Source organism: Ylistrum balloti, unplaced genomic scaffold (assembly GCF_031769215.1).
Source record: "Ylistrum balloti isolate Yb309-2 unplaced genomic scaffold, AGI_CSIRO_Ybal_v1 Utg370574, whole genome shotgun sequence".
In the NCBI taxonomy this organism is placed as follows: Eukaryota; Metazoa; Mollusca; class Bivalvia; order Pectinida; family Pectinidae; genus Ylistrum; species Ylistrum balloti.
This window is the reverse complement of record NW_026782359.1, coordinates 59,318-85,094: the sequence shown is the minus strand read 5'-3', so window position 1 is coordinate 85,094 and position 25,777 is coordinate 59,318. Positions and strand designations below refer to the sequence as shown.

At 36.9% G+C, this 25,777-nt stretch overlaps 2 protein-coding genes across 3 annotated transcripts; both read left to right on the top strand.

Moving 5' to 3' along the window:
• Positions 1–565: 565 nt before the first annotated feature.
• LOC132556515 (neuropeptide Y receptor type 2-like) lies at positions 566–6,243 on the top strand. Of its 2 annotated transcripts, XM_060220930.1 has the most exons (3): positions 566–948; positions 1,708–1,806; positions 4,328–6,243. In XM_060220930.1, exon 3 carries the CDS (start codon positions 4,369–4,371, stop codon positions 5,503–5,505), a length of 1,137 nt encoding a protein of 378 aa, XP_060076913.1. In that variant the 5' UTR covers positions 566–948; positions 1,708–1,806; positions 4,328–4,368; the 3' UTR covers positions 5,506–6,243. The 2 variants fall into 2 exon arrangements, with proteins under 2 accessions (XP_060076913.1, XP_060076912.1); XM_060220929.1 differs by lacking the exon at positions 1,708–1,806.
• An 8,134-nt stretch (positions 6,244–14,377) lies between these two features.
• On the top strand, positions 14,378–25,777 carry LOC132556509 (uncharacterized). Its single transcript, XM_060220919.1, has 6 exons — positions 14,378–14,511; positions 15,529–15,644; positions 15,997–16,336; positions 17,110–17,304; positions 18,384–18,964; positions 24,010–25,777. The coding sequence occupies exons 2-6, from the start codon at positions 15,550–15,552 to the stop codon at positions 24,569–24,571; spliced, it is 1,773 nt and encodes a 590-aa protein (XP_060076902.1). The 5' UTR covers positions 14,378–14,511; positions 15,529–15,549; the 3' UTR covers positions 24,572–25,777.

Genomic DNA, 25,777 nt, shown 5'->3' with positions numbered 1-25,777 from the left:
TATTAAGACCAGTAGTGGTATAATCAACGTGTGTCAATACAGTACTCTGACACGGGTAGCACCATATATCTGTACTATCGACCAAGATATCGTATCATTAAAACTGCACTCGTAAGCCTTGACTAGGACGTGCTGGGTATAACAGTCTTGTTTAAACAATGATAGTTGAGTCGCTAATTTTTATCTGTTTAAAATATATCTATTTTGAAACGAGTTTAGTTTTATTAGGGATGAGGATGACGTGAACAGTCTGGCTGTTGAGTGTAAGATTTACTACTGGTCCTATTCCCAAGCGTTTTTGCTACAGTGGCTGATAACAAGCAGATATTGAACACCAATATTAACTTAAGATGACAAATTACCTGTAATAATTTACAGCTCAATCAATTGATTTACACGACTACATGGGTAGGCGATTTTCTGCGCCTGGCGGTGTAAGTAGATGTGATTATCGAGGGCATTACCAGATTGACACAGATATGTGTTGGTTAAGTGGACTGAAAGGATATCCTTATATACTTAAGTAATTGCGTGCACCAAGCACTAATGTTTAGCTGTCTTCATATCAAGACATCTGAAACATGCCTGGTTTACAGAGAAAATTTCTTATCAAGAGACGAGGAAATATATTGCTCATGAACACGGATAAAACTGCTGTAGATATCAGATATCCTATGGTGTTCCGAGGACTATTTTTTTAAAAGATCTGCGGAAACAGCTATATATTACACTTCGACATATTTGCTGTGCATTTTCCGAAAAAAAGTAAACTACTGCTGATAAAAAGTTCTGCTGGCAAAATACTTTCGTCGGATGTTTTTGTTTTATCAAACAACTCTTGATGGTGATAACTTATTAATTACTTTGAATATTATATAAAACAGGATTTTGTGTAAGAAGTGATTGAGCTGAATAACCCCAGCTGTAAGTCTGAAGATTCGCCATCAGGTAAGTAGGTAATGCTTATAATTGTTAAAACATTTTGTATTTCAGTTCACTAATGAAGTATGATTTAAAATGACGTTGATGCTATTCTCAGTGAAATTACCACATCATAGACAACCAACCACAACAGAGTGTAAAAAAGTAACAAACAATAGGCTTTGTCATTTGTAATGTAATTATATCGTGATATTATTAGTAACATACCAGCATACTTTTTTGTGTACAGCTTTCAGTGAGAGGTGGGATATGAGACGTGTATCCTATAGGGAGTGAAGAAGTAAGAAACTAATTCACTTTTCCATATGAATAACTATATTTTCTCTTGAATGGAATATGTGGTATAAGTTGTGCTCGAACTTCACACTGTCTGTCAAAGTATCAAAGGTGCTCGTTAACTGTTATTTATCACATTTGAAGTGAAATCAAACGAAAACGTCCATTATTTTAGCAATAAGTACATTTCGTTTTAATTAATGATCTCCATGTTGACGTCAAATACAATTACAATGTATGACATCACTGTAACATTATTTATCAACGTTCAACGGAAAAGATGGTATGAAAGTCTTTTTCATAAAGAACACTACATGATAAGTAATTTCATGCTATGTAGGTGATCATCTCGTATCAATTTACCGTGAAGGACGAAATAACAGTATGATGCAGTTTAATTCATTGTTTGGCTCGACTGTGTCTTTTTCAAATTTGTATACAAAGAAGCTATTCACTTATGTGTCTTTTGTACAATTTTCGAGATTGCAGGTGATAGACACTGCTGGTGGACGATTCGTCCCCAATATTTGCCGTAACCTGTATGCCACGTTTTAATTCATGCGAATAGTGGAACAATTTAGAAAATACGTATGTACTTTACGTTCTTTCAAAAATGACCAGAGATATGATATACGAAATTAACTTTAAGTATGGGACTAGTGCACCTCCACATCTAGATTTTTAAATTTCTTTCGATCACTTAGGATTATCTTTAATCGCCTCCTATCTTTACAATTTAGGCCCGTTGCATCACTGTCAGTTCCTAGAAGGACGAAACAACTGTATGATGAAATTTTATATATTGTTTGACTGTGCTGTATCTTATCTGAATTTGTGTTAAAAGTTGCTATTCGCTGGAGTGACTTTTGTACAATATTGGTTAAGACATTTTATGCAAAGCAAGAGAAGGAAATAGAGAAGAAAAAAAACATGTTAAGGCTATTGATAATGTAACTCTGTATTTGATCTGTGATGTTTGCAATTCGAATTCATAGTTTTGCCATAATAATTCACATCTAGCATAAGTCAACTCTTGGTCATGCTAGCCATTTTTGGTTGTCAAAACAACGCTAGGCATTGGCATTACAGCCTTATCTTATAAAATTGATTCTGATACAATTTGTTTGATTTCGACTTAGCTGTAATGAACTATATATGTCAAGTCTTTGACTTTTTTCCGTAATAATGTTTGTGTAAACTTGAACAAGCTGCAACGTATTTACCTTAGTATTAACTTAGTTAACGTCCTCTTACATCGGTTCGGACAAGTAGACAGGCGCTTGGACAGAGAAGTTAGAAAGGTCTTGTGGAATCAGAAATATTTCCCAAAGACATTAATTTGCCATGTATAGATATTTATGTAATGTTAATCAGCCTACATGATTATTTTATGTTTGGATGTTAATTAATTAGGTCTATTCTTACAGTAGAATGGCTTGTGCATCTGGTTTGTCAAGTCTGCTAGGAGTTTTGTCTGTCTATATTGGTAGGATGTCGGAGATAGGGAATTCAAAATAATGACTTTATCTTGATTTAGGACTTAAACTAAAAAACAGTTTTGAATGACTGTCTGGATAGCTTCTAGAATGAAATGAAATCAGTATGCTAGACAGCTACAAGGTTTGCGTCAGAATTATTTTTCCTATCGTAGATGTTGTAATACCGACGAAAAAGAGTTATCTGGCGATTTATAACAGCATGCCCGTTTTCGTGGCGTGAATATCCAGTTAGACTGTTAGTGTAATGATAGTAATAGTCCCTAAATTCTTATACCTGTAAACCCTCTCGTAGAATTTGATTATTGCTGATGGTCCAATCGACAATAATTACGGGTCTGTCATAAGCATACATGTATAGACATTTAAAATAAGAAGAGGTACGTTATTCAAAGCTCGTCAAACTTAGGATTTTAATAATCTTTTCATCGATTTTAGTAGCATTTGGACCTAATTTAATCCGGCGACCACGTCTCAAATATTGGGCAAGTTGTCCTCCTTCACGTAAACATCGAGATTATGTTTATCTTTCTGTGTGTTGACGATGTTTTCTTTGCTTTCTATTTCACACCAATTTAAAGTTCATATTTGTAAATTGTGATGCCCCGTTTTCTAATTCACACATGTGTCTCAACGGTAATTTCCATAAGTGTGCTGATGGTTTGTTTTTTCTTGAATGTCACTTTTGTATTGATGATGTTGTCTATTTCAATAAGTATTTGTTAGGGTGTTTCTGTTTTCCCCTTCCAGTATTTTACACTTGGGTTTTCTTGTTTATCATCATTATCATTTTATACCTTTTGTGATTGTTTATGGTTAATGACGTTAATGTAAGAGGAGGGACCAAGTACAGCAAGAAATGTTTTCACGTCTAATCCTTTCATTAGACACAATGAACAAGTTTCCAATACTTCTTCCTGTGTTTTAAGGAACCGGTCAAACAGCAGATACATACATATTGGTTAAACAAAAGTCTTAATCAAAATAGTTTGATAAAAAATCCTTTGTCTATAAATGGAAGTTGGGAATTTGAAGATTTACGTTCCTTCAGTATGTTTCCTTTTAAACACGTGGTTAATTTCATTAACTTTCAGAATCTGTTAATGATTAACAATACAAATATCATATCTTTTTTTGCAATTTTGTATTCTAAGTTGACAAACGTTCCGTCTACCTTACGTAGAAGTCATAAATAGCTTTGCTGATGAGTATTGACAATATACTTCTGTATGTTTTAGTTTTCTGTTTACATAGCTGATACAAGGAAATGATATCATTAAAAAGTATTAAGTGAATTGCACTTTTCAATAAAACTAATAATTCGATACAGTAGAGCCAAATAATGAATTCAACATTAAAGCTAATTTGTCCTTTGAGTACTTGTCAGTAATGCTAAGGACCTAAATATAGCCGTGCACTTGCCCTATGTTTCAATGAAGTTCGACAAATTGCCTTTACCTGCTATAATATATAACTATCATGTTCCACGTGAACGTCACCATAGTAACAGGCAATGTAATGTTGAAAATGTAATGTTAATGTATATATTTGCATGTTATCGATTGCTTCAATGCTAATTTTAAATGTTATTAATCAATAATTTATATCTCCAGATCATGAACAATGAGTGAATGAGGACGCTGATGATATCACCATGGGGGACTCATACTTCAACAAGTCCTGGTTCTACGGCATTCACGAGTACGGTTTTGGGAACTCTTCCTTTTTCACGTTCATGTCGGAATTCAACCGTCCATGGTCGGGACTACCTTACATAGAGGCATTGGTATTCATTGTCCTATTTCTATTTTCCATGTTCGGTAATATCCTGATCTTTTACCAGATGTTCCAAACAAAGAGCACTCGAACCGTTACCAACTGCATGATAGCCAATTTGGCAATGGCAGACATTTTGTTTTCATTCGGAAGTCCTTTCATTGCAATCACGCGTTTAACAGGTGATTGGATTTTTGGTAATGCTGTGTGCAAAGTATTTGTTTACCTTCTGTTTACTTGTGCCATGGTCATGATCTGGACTATGACTGTGATTAGTATTGACCGACATATATGTATTAATAAAACAACTTCCAAGAAGATGACCCCACAAGTGGCAGTCGCCATTATCATAATCACGTGGGTCGTCTGCTTGTTGTGCTTTATTCCACTTGCGTTGTATTTTCACACCAGATCGTTTCTGTTCGGACATGATTACGTCACTATATGTACTTTGTCGTGGCCAAAGACAAGTGGGTTCCGTGCATCTATCTTCTTCACTGTTCTTAGTTGTTTGCTTGGTTTTGTCATTCCAATTGCTGTCATGAGTATGAACTATTTCAAAATTATTCGCAAATTTGTGGGGTCACGACGTGCTATTTTACATAATCACAACAGAGTCGACGTACTAAATTCAAATTCCCTGAAGACCCGAAAAAATCGTGATCAACGAGACGTGAAATTGATAAAAACATTACTACTGCTTGTGTTCCTGTTCATGTTGATGTGGCTCCCAATCTTCGTTGTTTTCGTCATAATTCTCATCGATGGCATGATGGATAATATGCAGGTTCCTTCAATTGCTCTCATTATTACAGTTTGTATCGCCCTTGCAAACGCATGTGTCAATCCTTTTCTTTATGGTGTCATTAACGATAAAATACGGCGCGCCATCTTCAAGTGTTTCGCGTGCAAAAACGCGGTGTCGACAAGTGGGACAGGGAGCTCTATACGTCAAAGTATCCGCGCCATAAGTTACAGCCAGAACTCGAGCAACAGTGAAAACATGACTAGATAGTGAATCTGATCGGAGGCAACCAATTTAGCTTCGACAAATTGCTCAATGCAGATGTTACAAACTTCTTTTGCACATTTCGATTACTGTGTTATTTAACTTGTTTTAGTTTGTTTTAACGTTAGATTAAGACACTCGCCAGGTATAAACAGGATGTTATGTTAACTGTGACAAGTACATCTTATGTGGTATTGTGTGCAAGGCACACACGTTTTATCAATGGATGTGGCTATAAACACTAAAATGGATGTAATTATCTATAATTAAAGTGTTTTTAGTACAGTTGAAGTGTAGTACTCAAGTTCCGCCTAGATATGGTTAGTATGTATTGTATATCGTGAGAAAATGTCGTTTGATCACAAATCTTCATTACAGCGGATGCCACCCGTTTCCCCCGAAATGTACGATGATATAGGACACATTTGTGTTGGTGGTCCGTAGAAATTGGATATATATTTGTTTAGTCATGACAATAAATGTACTAGATATTAAAACCAGGATGACAAATCACAATCTGGTACAATACTCTACATGTACATATATGTTATAATTATTTCCGTTATATAAATTGAGCTACCGCTTGTATTTTTGCTATAAGTATCGTTATTAATGAACAGTCTGTTTTTTTCCTATTAAATGTGTCTATTTTGCATTGACCTTGTTTCGGGGACAACTTCGAAATCCAAGGGTTTAGCTTCTCTGTGTCATTGATATATGTTAATAAAATCGAAACGTTCTGAACATGCTACTGTATTAGTTGTTAATAACATTTCATTATGTTGCAAACATAGGTGATAATGTTGATACGGTGTAAAGGGAAAATGAAAAAGTTTTGAAAAAAAATTCTTTTGTATTCTTGACAACTCTCATACTTATGGTGGCGATATTATATCAGTTTGCTGATAAATTATCTTTCATTTTTTCATGACCTACTGCAAGGCATATTGATAGAAGATTTCAGCAATATATTGAGAAAACAACAATTACATCTAAGTAACGCTTCAATTAATACGATATCTGTCCACTTCGTTAAATCTATCTGCTACATTACCTCCTACAGCGTTCTGGGTTTCCTTTCCAAAACAAACCAGCTTAAAGATCAAATCTAAGAGAATACGAAGTTTGAAGGACATTGACGTGAAATCTGTTTATTTGGAGTCAATATCTAAAAATCCCTGTCAAAAATAGAAATAATTACTGATTTGGTAAGATATTAGAATCGTATTTTTAAAAAACATTTGTACAGACATTACATACAGACATTAGAATACGATAACGCAGTATATAATCATAGAACGGATTATCCATAGATGTTTTGTGGTGAAATATATCGGGATGACTTCTGTCAGTACATGGTCGCATTACTCAATAGATATATGCTGTTTTCATCAAACCTTAATCGCGATGGTCGCATCATACAATAGATTAGCAGGTTTAATTCCTGGTTGACCATTCAAGAAATGAAACGTATGTTTCACAAGATTAATCTCACAAAAACAATGATACAAAGATGAACTTTTTTTAAAAAATACCGTTTAATGTGTCTACAGATGTTGGCTAAAATCTGGGTAGATGGGCGTTAGACCTGGATTTGGTTATGCCTTTTAGGGGAACTTAAAGAACATTACAAACATTACTAAATTACGCAGTTATTTATGTCACAAATCCACTACTCGAGCTAGATTCTGGTCAATTTCATTCCTGCCATCTCGATAGTGGTAGATAAGACGAGAAATTTAGCTATAAATATGAGATAACTGGGGATGTTAAGTAGTGCCAAGAGCCCTAAAGCTGGCGTGTGCTTATTTACCGATTCTCAGTGTAGTAATTAATCCATATCTGGTGAAGAACACTGGAACCGGCGTCACATCACCTGATAATAAGTGCCTAATGTCTACAGTACTTCAACCTCCATCTCAATATGATACGCTGTAAAATATTAATGATGCTGCTGCAGTCAAGCGAACAATAAGTTAGGAAATAAGTCACTTTGTAATCAAATACACGGGTACTACTTTACGTCTCTATAGCAGTCATTTGATTGCCATTCTACTGTTGTATGTACTGTTAAAACTGTCACCGTACTTCGCTCTGGGTGTGAATGGGAAAATCCGCCCCGAACTTGAGTGACAGCGGTAAAAGTTGATAGTTTATGTTTAAGGTTGACTATTTGACCTATGAACCGTGAGAGATCTTACATTCACCATAAAGCACTATACGAAGTACTGAATCTTGAGCAGGTCTTCGTATTGGCAATGCTTTGTTTTGTTTGCTTGGGTTTTGTTTTGGGGGCGGGTTGTTTTCTTTTGTTTTTGTGTTTGTTTTCTTTTTCTTTTGAAACAATAACAACTTGAACTCAAATTTGCCAAGCAACTGAAACATATTGGTGAGACAATACCGCAAACTCGAGCACTTTGTCAAATTGGAAGATTAACCTACTGATTGACAACGTTTTAAATTAATTCGGTATTTCGAATAAACAAAATTGTATATATATAATACCAATGATGTCAAACCGTGACTTCCTCCAGTTGTATCAATTAAATCACAGTTGGTAGTAAGGAATGTCAGGTCTTTCAATATTCCCTTCGGATATCACATCGTTCACCTTCATAGGTCTTTATTTGAAATATAATCAGCAATCACGGCCTGCTAATGAGCTAATTGAAAATATTGGATTACATTCCCTTTTGTGAGTTTTCAGCTTATTGTTAGTAAAGTAATTTATTAATATCAATGATATTCGACCACTGAAAGATATAGTTGTGTTTGTCATCATCATGATTTTATTTAGAAATGCTTCTGCTTTTAGCTTGACGCAATGAAATTCGATTATCCGATACTTGTGTCACAAGATATAGAAATGAATTATTAAATCTTAGCAGTACATGATTTTCTTCCATCACATGTGACCTTAGAGGAAAGGAACAGCTGTCTGTTGCACTTTGATTCATTATTTAGCATTACTGTGTCCGTTCTTGGTTTTGTTGGAATGTGCTATTCGCTTCTGTGTCTATTGCGTAATCTACTGATACATTTTAAGAGTGCATTGTGATATCTTTAGGTACGATATTACGGTCGACATTCTGTAAATCTCTCGATATAACGTCAAAGTTTGGTCGATCTAGAATTAGAATATCACAGATTAGTACATATTATATTCGAACATTTTTATATTTACGGAACTAACATGGGTTTACTACTAGTAAAACTAACACATGTAAGAAGTGTTTTATCATAAAAACAACTTTCATGTTATATGGACACTTCTGACAAATTTCGCTTGAGATTCAAACATTTTTGTTCGAACTTATTTTGGCCTTTACCTCGGGATCTTTTAGTATTAGATGATATATTGTTTCTAAATAACAAGAAATTTATTGACCACGTCCATCGTATATACCCACCAGAATTGGAAACAAAGGACACAATAGACTCTACTGCATCAGCAGATGATTTCGATCTTTTCCTAAAACGACACCAATATGAACAGCTTTCCCCCAAACTGTATGATACGCGTAATAATTTGAATTTCCCTATTGTGAATTTTCCATTTCTGGATTCCATTCGATATCCAAGTGCCCGTTCCAATTTTCACGATTTTCGTGCAAGAAATGTCAACTTACAAACGCATAACACAGGTTTTCAAAAGTTACAACTTGATGTAATTTGTACGGTCCTCATAGTGATCTTATTGAGAAATATTCTGTTTCTTTGTGGGATATGATGCTCGTTAGTTTGCCCGTTGGTCACGTTGTTCTATACCTTTTTCTCGTTCTAGAAAGTGACATTACATGGATATACCAATGCTGACATGACAGGTGTCGTCGATGAAGCAGAAGAGGCTTACTCTTCTGGAACACCTGGTTTTATTCTCCTTTATTTTCCTGGAGTCTCCATGACTTTTGTTCATATTTTCTAATTTTCTAAGCAGGAACTTCATGTACGGTATCGTCACAACACAATAACAATCTGGAGTTGAAGATCGATATGAACAGATAATTAGAATTGAGTAGACATCAATATAAAAAAACTTATCATAAACATCGCAAAATCCGGAAATGAACTGCTACCTAAGAGTTATTGATTGGAAAGATGCCTCACCAAACTCTACAGAGGATTAGGAATCCGCAAATACGGAAGGCTCCTGACATCATGTGCCCGTAATGGGAATATCTTGTTAGTTACGCCATTGTTCGTGTTGTGGGCCAATGTTCATTTGTTAGGAATCTTGAAAGATATGAAAATACATCAAAAGAAAATCACAAAGAGTTGTTATTGCTGCATAAAACAATATCTATCTGCTTAGTATGTATATATCCGTAAGTAGAAACCACGTCTTTTAAGAGAAAGGTAAATTATTGTTTATAGATCGCCTGAATAGAGAGGATCGTTTGATCGTTCTATAGGAGTTGATCCGGACGGTTTTTATAGATCTTCATCTTCGAGTTATTGTCAATCTTTTTAATGTCACATAGTGAATACAGAAATCGGGGAAAACCGTTCACATTAGTATTCATATCCACCAAGTGGAGAAATATAAATAGTTTGTACAAAAGACACATAAGGACGAAACAGCTGCATGATGCAGTTTACTCATTATTCGACTCCATCATGTTTAATTTCTAGTGCATCTCCACGTAAAACTGAAGTGTCTGTAAAACAAAGAAAACAAAGGAATGCCAAGTTGTCACGAGAAATTTGAATTCGTGATTGGCACTGCTCCCGTACTGACGCGAAAATAAATCCCACGCGAAATATAGATTATTTACAGTACCTTAATCACCTTCAGACTACGATAGCAAGATATGATTAGCCTCATTTTCCGGTACTGGTTCTCGAATTGTTTGGTACCACTTATGTAGTATATTCATGTACAATAACAGACTCTATTCAGTAAGACATAGTTTGGTGACTCTCAATTATTTACACGACAATTGTTCCAATAGATGTACAGAATGGGTAGAAATATTCACAGATCATTCCTACATTAACACTTTGGTAATTGAATCACAAACTACAAAATCATGAAATATTATTGGATGATTTATCTAAGTTACGTTCTCACACCTCCGCTGTTGAACTATGCACTAGTGCTCCTTTGATATACGAGATATCATTTAACAATAAAACAGCACATGAGTTAATCAAGAACGACTTTAAAATGAGTTTTTGTCAACTCCAACTATTTTGCCATGATGTGATATGCATTGAATCTAGCACTTGAATTGTTATCGAGTTCAGATGAGCTAAAGGTTGATTTGTTGAGTTATGAGACTAGTGTTGATTTGTACAGCTGTTTCGGGGAATATATTGCACTTCTATAACATATCGTACAATGACCTTTGACCCAACCTCATAAGGTTAAAGTTCTAGCTCTAATCTTCTCATGTCTTTTCTGTATGACTATTTACCTGCTAATGAATATTCCAAGGTTTGATTTTAACTGGCAATTTTCTGGGGAAAAATATCACGCATTCATTGTTTGATGTGACCGACCAATATAGAATATGGACAAATATATTCGATGTTTTCCATTTCTGAATGGGAGTAACCCAATGTCTCACTATCACAGTGCAGTCACGGGACTATATATACACACCATGTGTGGGCTTAAGTGTCTTGTCATGAACCAGTTTTTTTTCTCTTCTTTGATCTTGAATGCCTGGTCCCATCAGGTAATACGCTGTTTCCTCCAAAGGACCATTTTTTCGTCCATATCAACTGCATGTTTCTGTCATGAAGCCTATACGACACTATGAGGGCCTTTCCATCGGTTGTGACCATACTCTCGCCAGGTTTGATGATACACTCGTTCTAATTTTTGAAACAGTCTACATTTTCAAGCATACCAGACAAGTTTTACGGAAAGTAACTCAAGATCATGTGAACTGGTGGTATGTTGCATTCTGAAAAGTCTTATTAAAAATCTTAAAAATATATCCTCCGGTCTCTTTAGTAGAAGGCTATTGTAACGCTTGTAATGCTGAGTTGATAAAATTCCATCCATAAATTTCGAGGATGTCATCCGACTTTTTCTTCCTAACATGACGTACTTTCTCGTGGTTGGTGGATTGTATGTTCCATTTTGGTATATCAGCAGGGGCGTTTCAAGGAATCCCCGTCCGTCTTGAGGATTCCAGTATGCCTACGAAGGATTAACATATAGAATTGTAGCATGTCTTGCCATTGTTTTTGCTCTTCATGTTGTTCTCGATATCTGTTCCGCCTTTTCCTGGTGGTGGCCATCCTCTGAGCCCTCATGGAACGGCTCTTCATGACCAGCACTTGGTTAGCATGATTGGTGGTGGCCCAACACACTCTCAGGCCTATCTGGCAAGTTTACTAGCACACGCTACCTTGTTTTACTTATTTCTATCTTACTAGCACACGCTACCTTGTTTTACTTATTTCTATCTTACTAGCACACGCTACCTTGTTTTACTTATTTCTATCTTACTAGCACACGCTACCTTGTTTTACTTATTTCTATCTTACTAGCACAAGCTACCTTGTTTTACTTATTTCTATCTTACTAGCACACGCTACCTTGTTTTACTTATTTCTATCTTACTAGCACACGCTACCTTGTTTTACTTATTTCTATCTTACTAGCACACGCTACCTTGTTTTACTTATTTCTGTTTTATTCTTTTAATTTTACGTTTTCGTTTTGATCTCAGTCTTTTAGGTTTTTTCCTTTCGTGGTTTGGGTTGATATCTGGTATAATGTTTGTAGTTTTTAGATTGTCGCGGATACCATTTCGATACTACTGATTACAGTTGCCCCGTTCCAGTTAGGCGTGGACATGAAGTACGAGATCATCGAATTCTTTGAGAATGTTGAGCTCTATCATTTGCAGGGTTTCTATACACTGAGGCATTGAAATCACCACTGATTAAGACTGCAAGTGAAAACGTGTATTTGTCCAGACACTCCTCCAGTTCATAGATCACGGCATTGAATTCCTCTTTAAAAGTCTTTCCAGACGGTAGGGAATTTATACGTTTACAATGCAGATTACAAGGTTGAAGTTGATTTCCAGCATCACTATTATCTCACGCCCATCAGGAAATTAAGCTGATTTAACGTTCCATTTATTGTACGTTCCACTATTTCATCTTGGTATTTGAAAAGGGAGATGCGGTTTCCCTCATCCCAAGTTTCGCGTGAAAGTTATGGCTGGGAGACAGGTTGTCCAGATGGAGTAGGAAAATACATAAGATATCAGTGGTTTTCACAATGTTTTGTATGTGAAAATTCATCAACTTGGCGTTTTCGCGTTAATTGTGTCTATATCTTATCGAATTGTATACTCTAGGTTCCCAATTATGCTTTAGCTGGCCCAGCCGTGGGATGAAAAAGAGTCGATGGATAAAGCAGGCGAAGTCCCGTCATGTTTTGAAGTCGATTCGGGAGTTTCAGACCTAGGGCGCTTCGGAGTAGAATGTGGAGTGACTGCTGTTCGGGAGGTTTTTGTGTGAGTTTCAGACCTAGGGCGCTTCGGAGTAGAATGTGGAGTGACTGCTGTTTGGGAGGTTTTTGTGGGAGTTTCAGACCTAGGGCGCTTCGGAGTAGAATGTGGAGTGACTGCTGTTTGGGAGGTTTTTGTGTGAGTTTCAGACCTAGGGCGCTTCGGAGTAGAATGTGGAGTGACTGCTGTTTGGGGGGTTTTAGTGGGAGTTTCAGACCTAGGGCGCTTCGGAGTAGAATGTGGAGTGACTGCTGTTTGGGAGGTTTTTGTGGGAGTTTCAGACCTAGGGCGCTTCGGAGAAGAATGTGTAGTGACTGCTGTTTGGGAGGTTTTTGTGGGAGTTTCAGACCTAGCTTTGAATCGATTTATACAAGCGATATCCTTTCCAAATTGTAAATTTCTGTGATGATCTTTTACATGGATGGTGGCTAAAAGACATTGCTCAGAGTAATTGCTGATCCCGTTGCCAAATGGCATAAGTTGGTTTGTACATCGGTTTCAGGCAGGATTCCTACCTTTTGTCTGTGTGTATGGATCCACTGATCACTGTTGCATTAGTTTGTGTGGTCGCATTCCTATCCAGAGAGCAGAATGACTATGTTTTCTCTTGCTGGTAGTTTGATTTGGCCATTATGTTGGCGGATCCATCTTGTTACGTTATAAACATGTATGACCTCGACTGTAATGCTGAAAGCAGACGACGTTTTAAAGTAATTTCGGAATATAACGTTGTTTTCACAAAGGTGCGTTTTCGCTCGTACTAAACTACATGAAAATTACGGTAACAGTAGAGAAATGTAAAATTGTATCCACCAAAAAAAATCCCTTTTTACATTTCACTTTTGATTGCCACGGTTACCAACTCTACAAATGCTTATGCGGGGAAAAACCCGACAAATTTCAATCCAAAACTACAACTTCATAGGAGGAATTTAGCTCTGAACACCTGTTTGAAAATAAATACCAATGTCGTGGTAACAAACTTCTTACGTTTCAGCAAACTGCAGCTCAGATCGGCTTCACAGCATGAACACGTGCTGACAATAATAAAGGGAATTTTCTCTACCTAGTTTTTGCTGCGTAAACACAGGAGGGAGACTGCTCAAATGGTAATCTCTAACACCATGCTAAAATATTATTCTGAAGCCCCAAGTTGTCCGCTTCAAAATGACATTGCAAATTTAGCAAGGATTTATTTGTTGTCATTTAAAAAACAACGTTATAATAGGGTAAAATAATAAATTAAAAATACCACCCACGTACATTCACACTCAGAAACTGTGTATTGCTACCTTGGAAAATACGACCAAAGGGAGATAATCAATACTGTTTGCGAAAACAGGCTTACATGCCCCTGACCGAACTCTTTTATGTGGTAAAAGTGTCAACAATAAAATGAAAGCATGACTAGACCAAGGAATCACGTTTCGCTTTATCATAAATGTAGATGATTTGTCGTGATCGCAATAGGCTAGTAATAACCATCACGAAGGATACTGACGGAACTCCATAAATACCACACTGTCACCACAAGGTAACAATGCGCAAGGTCACATAGCATGGGCGAAATATATGTTGTACATCTGGTATAGTTTTCTGGGATAAGCTTAGACTGCGGGGGCGGGGCTGCATGTTCCATTTTCTTCGCAGAATATTCAGTTCACAATTTTACGTGTTCTTGGTCTCCTATGAAATTCTAGTACACATTGATAATGCAATACTATCTATTAGAGTTGACTATGTGATGATACATAAAATTGCGTCCACCTGTTAAAAAAGAAAAAAAATAGAATAAAGAATACAATAATGTATACATATATATTTATCCTGAATGTCGAAATGTTGCTTTTATGTTGTCAAGATTTTCCACTCAATATCTCCATGTTGTTGTATATATTTTTAATGCAGAGCAGATCTAGACATCCTATTTACATCACAGAGTTTCATAAACACAGAAAATCAAAGACTGATTGTTTTGATAGTTGAAGAATTCAAACTAAAATCTATGTGTCAATTAAGTAAACCAAACAAGCATAGAGACAAATTATAACATTTCTACAAGTTTATAAAGGTAGTGATATAGTGTATATACAGTGTCCACTCTGTATATACACCTGACATGTTTGCACATGATGTAGTCCAAAGGGTTCTGAATAAATATCCATGATTTTTTCTTGTCTTAGTCATAGACTTATCGTTAGAATTTCTTCCTATATAAAAACATCAAATACTAGCAACCCCTGCAATGGTTAGTATTCAGGTAATGTTTTATATAGTTTACAATATCGCAATAGTTATTGATCATACATTGATGTAAAGATACAACATTTTTCTCTTAACTTTCTCTAGATTTGTGCTTGTTTAATCAACAATTCCTTCTAAGCTTGCAACAATTTCCTTTTCAGTAGGCTAGCCCAGTCCAGTTCTACTACAAGAGTACAAATATATTTATCCTTATCTCTATGCATGTGTATACATACTGTATACTCTTATATATTTATATATTATATATTTGACTATGCAAATCCCATTTTTTCTTTACTTTATGAAGAGTGTTGGTGTTGAAGTGTCCATGGCTGGTGTAGACTACTGCACAGTCCTTCCATCCTGGGAGTTTGACAAGGACCCAGCTTGTGTTGTCTCTTACCTGTTTGATAGTATAGATGGGTATGTAGTTAGAGCAATGAAAATAAACATAGAACCTGATCTTTAAAACTATGAAATGATATTATTTGTATACTGATACATCTTTAGTTCACCTCTCTGAGGAATGGTGATAAATGGGCATGTAGTCACCATTGGCATCTTTATTGGTATTTGGTATTATGGCTTCTTCTATGTAGTACAGGTTTAATGAGTTAAATTGAAATTGTTAAGTTTTTGGAAATTTTACTGATAATCTCTACAGCAAAGTTTCATTGTATTTTAATGGGTGGTCAAAGGTTTAGAATATGTATCAGTTTTGTTGTCAGGTTAAATGATTGAATAGATCAGGTTCAAACTGAATATTGTTTTACAGATCATTGGAGACCAGTGGGACAGATTACATCCCCCCTAATAACTTCATGGACAGCTGTTTGACCTTGGAATGTGCCAGTAATGACCAGCTGACTGGAGACTCCAGGGAACCTTGTACACTCTCCATAACTAGTAAACCACAGTACCGAGTCAGTGTTCTAGGGGTGGACATTATCAGTCAATCCAGGTCACTGGAGGTTTATGACACCTGTGAGGGGTACATGACAACATCAAGGGGCAAGCGTATGCCTTGCTTAGACGCAGAAGGTGGAGAAAACCAGAGTGACATGTTTAGTTGTCGTGTCCGACTCAGAGAGACCTTATTTGGATTTACACTCAAGGTATGATTTACTGCTTATATTAATATTTGTTTGTTTGCTAGATTGATTGTCCTAGGAACAGTAAGGGTGATTTTGAGGTGGGGACTCTTTGTGGTACCTGGTAGCTACCTTACTGAATAATATATGGAATGCCTGTCGATAGCCATCTAAAACAATTGGAGAAAATGTATTGACCAACCATGACAGCCGTGCCTAATCTGTTTATTAGTTTTCTGAGAAACACAAACCGCAACAGATAGGGAGCATCACACCTTAATGGATCTTCATTGTAGGTCAATGCTGTAGTGACCGTGCCCTCATTCTTTGACTATATAAATCTAGTTTGAATGGAAAATTCTGAAGTCTTTCTATCAATAATACTGACTTTGTCAAAAAATTGTATAGTGCATTTCTGGGTCATAGTGTTACAATGTTAATATGCTGTTATAATTGTCATAGTTATATCTCAGATTCTCCCCTTGTACTTCCCTAGAAGAAGATAATTAGGGATTATTTAATATTTATTTGTTTAAATATAAAAAGCTGGCTTATTCTACCCTCGATGTTCAGAAGAATCAATCAATTAGATGTTATCACGGTCAAAGATTTGTACATATATAGTAATACCCCCTGTTAATTCTCGAGAGGATACTTTGAACCATAACCAAAACATAATTATATATGAAACACCTGTTATTCTGTGAAGGCTAACTTGATTCATTAATACGACATAACTAATCATTTATATATTCTATTGTTATACTTGTGTACACCTGTAGTTTCTTCCATTATAGTTTCCTAGCACCAGTAACATGAAGAGGTTCAATATCTACAACATTGTGCTGATCCTTAACCCAGAGGCAGAGGATGTTGATAATGTAGAGGTTTCATCGTCCTTCAACATGGATAAAGTCAAAAGTTTTGTGGACACAGATACAATGTCACCAGCAGCACAACAGCTCATGAGATCAGTGGAACAATTCCAACTGGTAAAGTAAATTAGCTTTTTATAACTTTGAAATCTTAGAAAGTGTTAATTTGATACAAGCCTACAATATCACTTCATATTTCTTCCCTTTTCGAGATTTTCCTCTCCTGGCTTTTATATGTACATTGTTTAAATAAAAACCAAACTTTTATAGGAAAGTCAGAGAACTTGAGGAAAACCATTTTGTTTGGGGAAATGAGCCAAAATTTTTTTCAGATCCAAGGTTGCCTAAGTGAACAGCAACTTTGTTACCACTGCACTACCCAACTGACCATATACATATACATGTAATTTATATGTGAACTCATCCTTAAATTTACATACCCCTTACTTGACACCAATCTGTATTGTTGTTTAACTATCAAACGATAACCAAAGATGTATTATGTAATATTATGTAATGTCTTGTAGGTTAACTATCCTTCTGCAGAAAAAATTTATCCTTTTTTGTAGGAGTTATCTCCCTTAACATTTGTAACACTCATATCTGTTCTGTAATAACTAAGTATTTTTGTACTTATCTTTACCATAGATATTAAAAGCATTTAGTCATGTTTTATCACACTATCATTCCTCATTATTTTGAATTATTTTCTTTTTAGATCAGTGAATTTTACATCATATTACTTGTTATACATATATTGTAATCATGGATCTCGGTCATAAGCTAGGGCAACAAATTAGTAATCAGCCTTGAATGGTTGAATGATGTAGTGGTAAGGAGCTTGTATTTCACCCAGATAACTGTGGTTGATTCCCTATTCAGTCAAGGAATGATATGGTGTCACTGGGTTTTCCATAAGAGCTTGTTGCCGGCCAATTTGACACAGCTACTTTGATCATTTGGCCGCCTACACCAATCCAGTTCCGTAATAAAGTTCCGCACACGTACACGGCAGGCAAGCCTCCTACTTTCACTACACAGCCTACAACTAACAAAATTATGGAAAACCCTGGGTCACCTGCCCTATTTTGTGTTTTTTCACTGGTCAACTAAGCTAGATATTCCCATGTCACATTAATTGCACAGATCTGGATTTTCTTACTTTGTTTGACACAAGTTTTGTCCTTTATTCTCAGAACAAAAAAAGTGCTGTGTCAGGTCTTCAAGGAATGCTTGGTCAAACATCACAGGCATCTGCTGGCTCCCCTCGACCAGGAATGATGGAGCTAATGGGTCTCATGTCCATGTTCTCTAACATGTCTACTACAACCCAGTCTGGTTCACAGGGCATCCAAAGAGACACCACACAATCTGGCCAGTTAGGGTTTAGGGATACTCCTCTGGTAGGTAACCACTCAGATTCAAGGAATATTTCTGAAGCGGGAACATCTAGATTAGGATTCCGGAATAATAATGACGATTTAAATAAACCCTTAGTTACTAATGATAAAACAGAAACACATCATCAAACTGATTCAACGTCAGCAAATCAGGCAAATATGTTCGCAATACCGTCACTGAATGTATCTGGATCAAGAGATTCTGCAGTAGGATCATTCCCTGAGAACTCTAATGATAGGGTGGAAGAAGGAGATATGTACCAGATGTTAAAAAACATATGTGGCAAAGTGTCTCAGACCAGAACAGTTCATCTTGATGGGAACAACGAAACTCCGGAGAGCAGAACTGATCAAAGCCTGTTGAACAACTCTCAAAGGTATGTCAAATGAGTGAGAGCAAGAGCCTCAAGTCTGGTACAGGGTATCAGTGTTAACGCTGAAAGGTAGCTCAATGACAGGGTATTAGCGTTTACCTTCAAATGTATGTCAGGGATAGGATATCAGTGTCTACCTTCAGATGTATGTCAGGGAAAGGATATCAGTGTTTACCTTCATGTATACCCTCAGTGTTAGATCAGGGACAGGTTATCAACGTGTACATTCTAACACATATCATGTCAGAGTCAGGAAATCTAATTGCAAATTCTGAGGAAGGCCAAGTCAGAGTCAGGATGTCAATATGTGCCTTCTAATGTAAGACAAGTCAGGGGCAGTGTGTCAATATGTGCCTTCTAATGTAGGTCAAGTCAGAGTGAAGGTATCAATGTGTACCTTCTAATGTAGGTCAGGTAAGAGTCATGGTATCAATGTGTACCTTCTAATGTAGGTCAGGTCAGAGTCAATGTATCAATGTGTACCTTCTAATGTAGGTCAAGTCAGAGTGAAGGTATCAATGTGTACCTTCTAATGTAGGTCAGGTCAGAGTCATGGTATCAATGTGTACCTTCTAATGTAGGTCAGGTCAGAGTCAATGTATCAATGTGTACCTTCTAATGTAGGTCAAGTCAGAGTGAAGGTATCAATGTGTACCTTCTAATGTAGGTCAGGTCAGAGTCATGGTATCAATGTGTACCTTCTAATGTAGGTCAGGTCAGAGTCAATGTATCAATGTGTACCTTCTAATGTAGGTCAAGTCAGAGTGAAGGTATCAATGTGTACCTTCTAATGTAGGTCAAGTCAGAGTTAAGGTATCAATGTGTACCTTCTAATGTAGGTCAGGTCAGAGTCAATGTATCAATGTGTACCTTCTAATGTAGGTCAAGTCAGAGTGAAGGTATCAATGTGTACCTTCTAATGTAGGTCAAGTCAGAGTGAAGGTATCAATGTGTACCTTCTAATGTAGGTCAGGTAAGAGTCATGGTATCAATTTGTACCTTCTAATGTAGGTCAGGTCAGAGTCAATGTATCAATGTGTACCTTCTAATGTAGGTCAGGTCAGAGTCATGGTATCAATTTGTACCTTCTAATGTAGGTCAGGTCAGAGTCATGGTATCAATTTGTACCTTCTAATGTAGGTCAGATCAGAGTCATGGTATCAATGTGTACCTTCTAATGTAGGTCAAGTCAGAGTGAAGGTATCAATGTGTACCTTCTAATGTAGGTCAGGTAAGAGTCATGGTATCAATTTGTACCTTCTAATGTAGGTCAGGTCAGAGTCATGGTAACTATGTGTATATTCTAATGTAAGACAAGTCTGAGTATCGATGTGTACCTTCAAAAGCAGGTCATGTCGGGGACAAGGTATTAATGTTTATCCTCTAAAAGTTTGTCAGTTCAGGGACAAGGTATCAATGTTTATCCTCTAAAAGGTGGTCAGTTCAGGGACAAGGTATCGATGTTTATCCTCTAAAAGGTGGTCAGTTCAGGGACAAGGTATTGATGTTTATCCTCTAAAATGTTGTCAGTTCAGGGATATGGTATCAATGTTTACCCTCTAAAAGGTTGTCAGTTCAGGGACATGGTATCAATATTTACCCTCTAAAAGGTGGTCAGTTCAGGGACAAGGTATCAATGTTTACCCTCTGAAAGGTTGTCAATTCAGGGACAAGGTATCAATGTTTACCCTCTAAAAGGTTGTCAGTTCAGGGACAAGGTATCAATGTTTACCCTCTAAAAGGTCAGTTCAGGGACAAGGTATCAATGTTTATCCTCTAAAAGGTGGTCAGTTCAGGGACAAGGTATCAATGTTTACCCTCTGAAAGGTTGTCAATTCAGGGACAAGGTATCAATGTTTGCCTCTAAAAGGTGGTCAGTTCAGGGACAAGGTATCAATGTTTACCTCTAAAAGGTTGTCAATTCAGGGACAAGGTATCAATGTTTGCCTCTAAAAGGTTGTCAATTCAGGGACAAGGTATCAATGTTTACCTCTAAAAGGTTGTCAATTCAGGGACAAGGTATCAATGTTTACCCTCTGAAAGGTTGTCAATTCAGGGACAAGGTATCAATGTTTACCCTCTAAAAGTTTGTCAGTTCAGGGACAAGGTATCAATGTTTGCCTCTAAAAGGTGGTCAGTTCAGGGACAAGGTATCAATGTTTACCCTCTGAAAGGTTGTCAATTCAGGGACAAGGTATCAATGTTTGCCTCTAAAAGGTGGTCAGTTCAGGGACAAGGTATCAATGTTTACCTCTAAAAGGTTGTCAATTCAGGGACAAGGTATCAATGTTTGCCTCTAAAAGGTTGTCAATTCAGGGACAAGGTATCAATGTTTACCTCTAAAAGGTTGTCAGTTCAGGGACAAGGTATCGATGTTTATCCTCTAAAAGGTGGTCAGTTCAGGGACAAGGTATCGATGTTTATCCTCTAAAATGTTGTCAGTTCAGGGATATGGTATCAATGTTTACCCTCTAAAAGGTTGTCAGTTCAGGGACATGGTATCAATGTTTACCCTCTAAAAGGTGGTCAGTTCAGGGACAAGGTATCAATGTTTACCCTCTGAAAGGTTGTCAATTCAGGGACAAGGTATCAATGTTTACCCTCTAAAAGGTTGTCAGTTCAGGGACAAGGTATCAATGTTTACCCTCTAAAAGGTCAGTTCAGGGACAAGGTATCGATGTTTATCCTCTAAAAGGTGGTCAGTTCAGGGACAAGGTATCAATGTTTACCCTCTAAAAGGTTGTCAGTTCAGGGACAAGGTATCAATGTTTACCCTCTGAAAGGTTGTCAATTCAGGGACAAGGTATCAATGTTTGCCTCTAAAAGGTGGTCAGTTCAGGGACAAGGTATCAATGTTTACCTCTAAAAGGTTGTCAATTCAGGGACAAGGTATCAATGTTTGCCTCTAAAAGGTTGTCAATTCAGGGACAAGGTATCAATGTTTACCTCTAAAAGGTTGTCAATTCAGGGACAAGGTATCAATGTTTACCCTCTGAAAGGTTGTCAATTCAGGGACAAGGTATCAATGTTTACCCTCTAAAAGTTTGTCAGTTCAGGGACAAGGTGTCAATGTTTGCCTCTAAAAGGTGGTCAGTTCAGGGACAAGGTATCAATGTTTACCCTCTGAAAGGTTGTCAATTCAGGGACAAGGTATCAATGTTTGCCTCTAAAAGGTGGTCAGTTCAGGGACAAGGTATCAATGTTTACCTCTAAAAGGTTGTCAATTCAGGGACAAGGTATCAATGTTTGCCTCTAAAAGGTTGTCAATTCAGGGACAAGGTATCAATGTTTACCTCTAAAAGGTTGTCAGTTCAGGGACAAGGTATCGATGTTTATCCTCTAAAAGGTGGTCAGTTCAGGGACAAGGTATCGATGTTTATCCTCTAAAATGTTGTCAGTTCAGGGATATGGTATCAATGTTTACCCTCTAAAAGGTTGTCAGTTCAGGGACATGGTATCAATGTTTACCCTCTAAAAGGTGGTCAGTTCAGGGACAAGGTATCAATGTTTACCCTCTGAAAGGTTGTCAATTCAGGGACAAGGTATCAATGTTTACCCTCTAAAAGGTTGTCAGTTCAGGGACAAGGTATCGATGTTTACCCTTTAAAAGGTCAGTTCAGGGACAAGGTATCGATGTTTATCCTCTAAAAGGTGGTCAGTTCAGGGACAAGGTATCAATGTTTACCCTCTAAAAGGTTGTCAGTTCAGGGACAAGGTATCAATGTTTACCCTCTGAAAGGTTGTCAATTCAGGGACAAGGTATCAATGTTTGCCTCTAAAAGGTGGTCAGTTCAGGGACAAGGTATCAATGTTTACCTCTAAAAGGTTGTCAATTCAGGGACAAGGTATCAATGTTTGCCTCTAAAAGGTTGTCAATTCAGGGACAAGGTATCAATGTTTACCTCTAAAAGGTTGTCAATTCAGGGACAAGGTATCGATGTTTACCCTCTGAAAGGTTGTCAATTCAGGGACAAGGTATCAATGTTTACCCTCTAAAAGTTTGTCAGTTCAGGGACAAGGTATCAATGTTTGCCTCTAAAAGGTGGTCAGTTCAGGGACAAGGTATCAATGTTTACCCTCTGAAAGGTTGTCAATTCAGGGACAAGGTATCAATGTTTGCCTCTAAAAGGTGGTCAGTTCAGGGACAAGGTATCAATGTTTACCTCTAAAAGGTTGTCAATTCAGGGACAAGGTATCAATGTTTGCCTCTAAAAGGTTGTCAATTCAGGGACAAGGTATCAATGTTTACCTCTAAAATGTTGTCAGTTCAGGGACAAGGTATCAATGTTTACCTCTAAAAGGTTGTCAATTCAGGGACAAGGTATCAATGTTTACCCTCTAAAAGGTGGTCAGTTCAGGGACAAAGTATCAATGTTTACCCTCTAAAAGTTTGTCAGTTCAGGGACAAGGTATCAATGTTTACCTCTAAAAGGTGGTCAGTTCAGGGACAAGGTATCAATGTTTACCTCTAAAAGGTTGTCAATTAAGGGACATGGTATCAATGTTTACCTCTAAAAGGTGGTCAGTTCAGGGACAAGGTATCAATGTTTACCCTCTAAAAGGTTGTCAGTTCAGGGACAAGGTGTCAATGTTTACCTCTAAAAGGTGGTCAGTTCAGGGACAAGGTATCAATGTTTACCTCTAAAAGGTTGTCAATTCAGGGACAAGGTATCAATGTTTACCCTCTAAAAGGTGGTCAGTTCAGGGACAAGGTATCAATGTTTACCTCTAAAAGGTTGTCAATTCAGGGACAAGGTATCAATGTTTACTTTCAATAGTAGGTTGAGTAAAGGAGGAGCTTTAACATTTATCATTGAATGTAGGTCACATCAAAGACCGTGTACAGTTTTATCTTTGATACCATTCATGAGTAGGTCAGTCAGGGAAAGGGTATCCAACTGTAATTTCAAAGTTAGGCCTGGTCATGGACATGGTATCAATGTTTATTGGTATGTGATGCTGTGATGTAATCCATTTTCATGTACTTTCCAGCATAGCAGTGGTTTGATATTTGTTTGAATTTAGTGCTGTTCACTTTTATATTACAGTCGGTCTGAAGAAGACACTGGGGAGGCAGGTCAAAGGTCACAGAATGATGATACAGGAGGCCAGAAATTTACACCGGACACATTGAGGACAGTGGTGAAAAGCTGTATGGGGGAGTTTGAACTCCGACTCCAGACCCATTTAGATGAAAGACTCTCTCAAATTGAACAGAAACTGAATGACAAACTTGATAAAATAATGGAAGTGATACAGACAGCAACAATAGGCAGTTCTTCTTCACCACCTCAAACACCAATATGCAATCACACCAACACAATCACAAACACTAAGGAAGCAAAACACAATTCTCAACAAGGAGCTTCACACATACCCAGAGAGAAAGCATCACATGTATTCACAGAGAGTAACAAATCTATGCACGCAGAGGAAACGGCACAGAAACCCTCAAAGGACAACACAAACTTATACACACAAGTACATACAAATATGCCCTCAGAGGAAGCAAATGAACAATCTTTAAATATGCAAACAGATAGTTCAGATTGTAGGTACCATCCAAACAATTCACCAGTTATGAATGATGAAAACGGTGAAAATTCTTGAAAGATTGTGATTGAAGCAGTAAACTAAACACACAAAAAATCTTGGTAGTTCACTGGAAATGTCTGACGGTATTACGAAACAACAATCCAGAGGGAATTCCTAATACTAACGGGCCAGTACTAAACAGGGGCAAGGAGGGCCACAGACTCTCGCACATCTATGACCAAGTGTTAAACAAAGCATAGCCGAATTGACTACAGTACATTATTACAATCTTGTGTATTGTTTGGTCTATAATCTGTTTACCATCTTGTCACATTGTTTCAACTTTAGTGTACATAGGATTATAGTAGAAGCGAATATGTTGCTTGGTTCCTTACCATCTCGTATGCTTGGTACGTCAGTGCTAGTAGCTCCACACTGGACATTTGTCTGATGAAGGTGACCATGTAGTCATTAAAACATCACACACTAATCTGCTACTGGTTGTGTTATAAGAACTTCTATTTTCGAAATTGGAAAAAAATCATAATGGCTGCCATGTCGTCATAGGATGAAATCTTAAAAAGGGGATACCTCAAAAATCATGTAATTGTATTATTTGTAAAAACGCTGGGTGGCTAATGTCTAGTGTCTTTATATTATAACAAAAAGGTAAAAAAAAGTCCTTGCTGGTCGGTCAAAAGTCAAATTTGTTTAACCTCTTTATTTTTTCTTTACCTTTTTGGGAAAATTGTTGCACTAAGGATGTAAATTTGATGTACCATTTACTATTAAGGTTGTATGACAATTTGAATCTTTCATCTGTTCTTTGTAAAATAGAAACAATATGATAAAAACTATGTGTGAGAAGAATGTTGTGCTACACGTGGCTGCCATTTTAACATAATGGCATAATGCAATATCAAAATGGCCAACATGATATCATATCCGTTTTTACCAAATTTGCTATAACTCAAAAACAGATTAATCTGTTTCAGTTATGGATACATTTTGTGAAAACATCAGAAAAACATTTTCCACATGAATCACTTTAGTAACAAAGTTGAAAAGAAGAAAACTTCATAAGTTCTACAAGGTCTAGATTCTTGATAATTTATATGTAAGCTCTGATTGTTGTCTATCAAGTTTATTAAAATAAGTGACATTGAGTCTTGAGTCTTGGATTCTTACTCTCTTACTCATAATCAGGAGGTACAGGGTGATGATATTTGGTTTGTTTTGTGGTATCAAAAGTAATAAGAAACTGGAGACCCAAGGGTCTAA

Coding starts and splice junctions, on each gene's coding strand:
- LOC132556509 (XM_060220919.1), top strand. CDS start 15,550: ATGGCTGGTGTAGACTACTGCACAGTCCTTCCATCCTGGGAGTTTGAC. Junction 15,645..15,996: donor CTGTTTGATAGTATAGATGG/GTATGTAGTTAG, acceptor ATTGTTTTACAG/ATCATTGGAGACCAGTGGGA. Junction 17,305..18,383: donor CAGTGGAACAATTCCAACTG/GTAAAGTAAATT, acceptor CTTTATTCTCAG/AACAAAAAAAGTGCTGTGTC.
- LOC132556515 (XM_060220929.1), top strand. CDS start 4,369: ATGGGGGACTCATACTTCAACAAGTCCTGGTTCTACGGCATTCACGAG.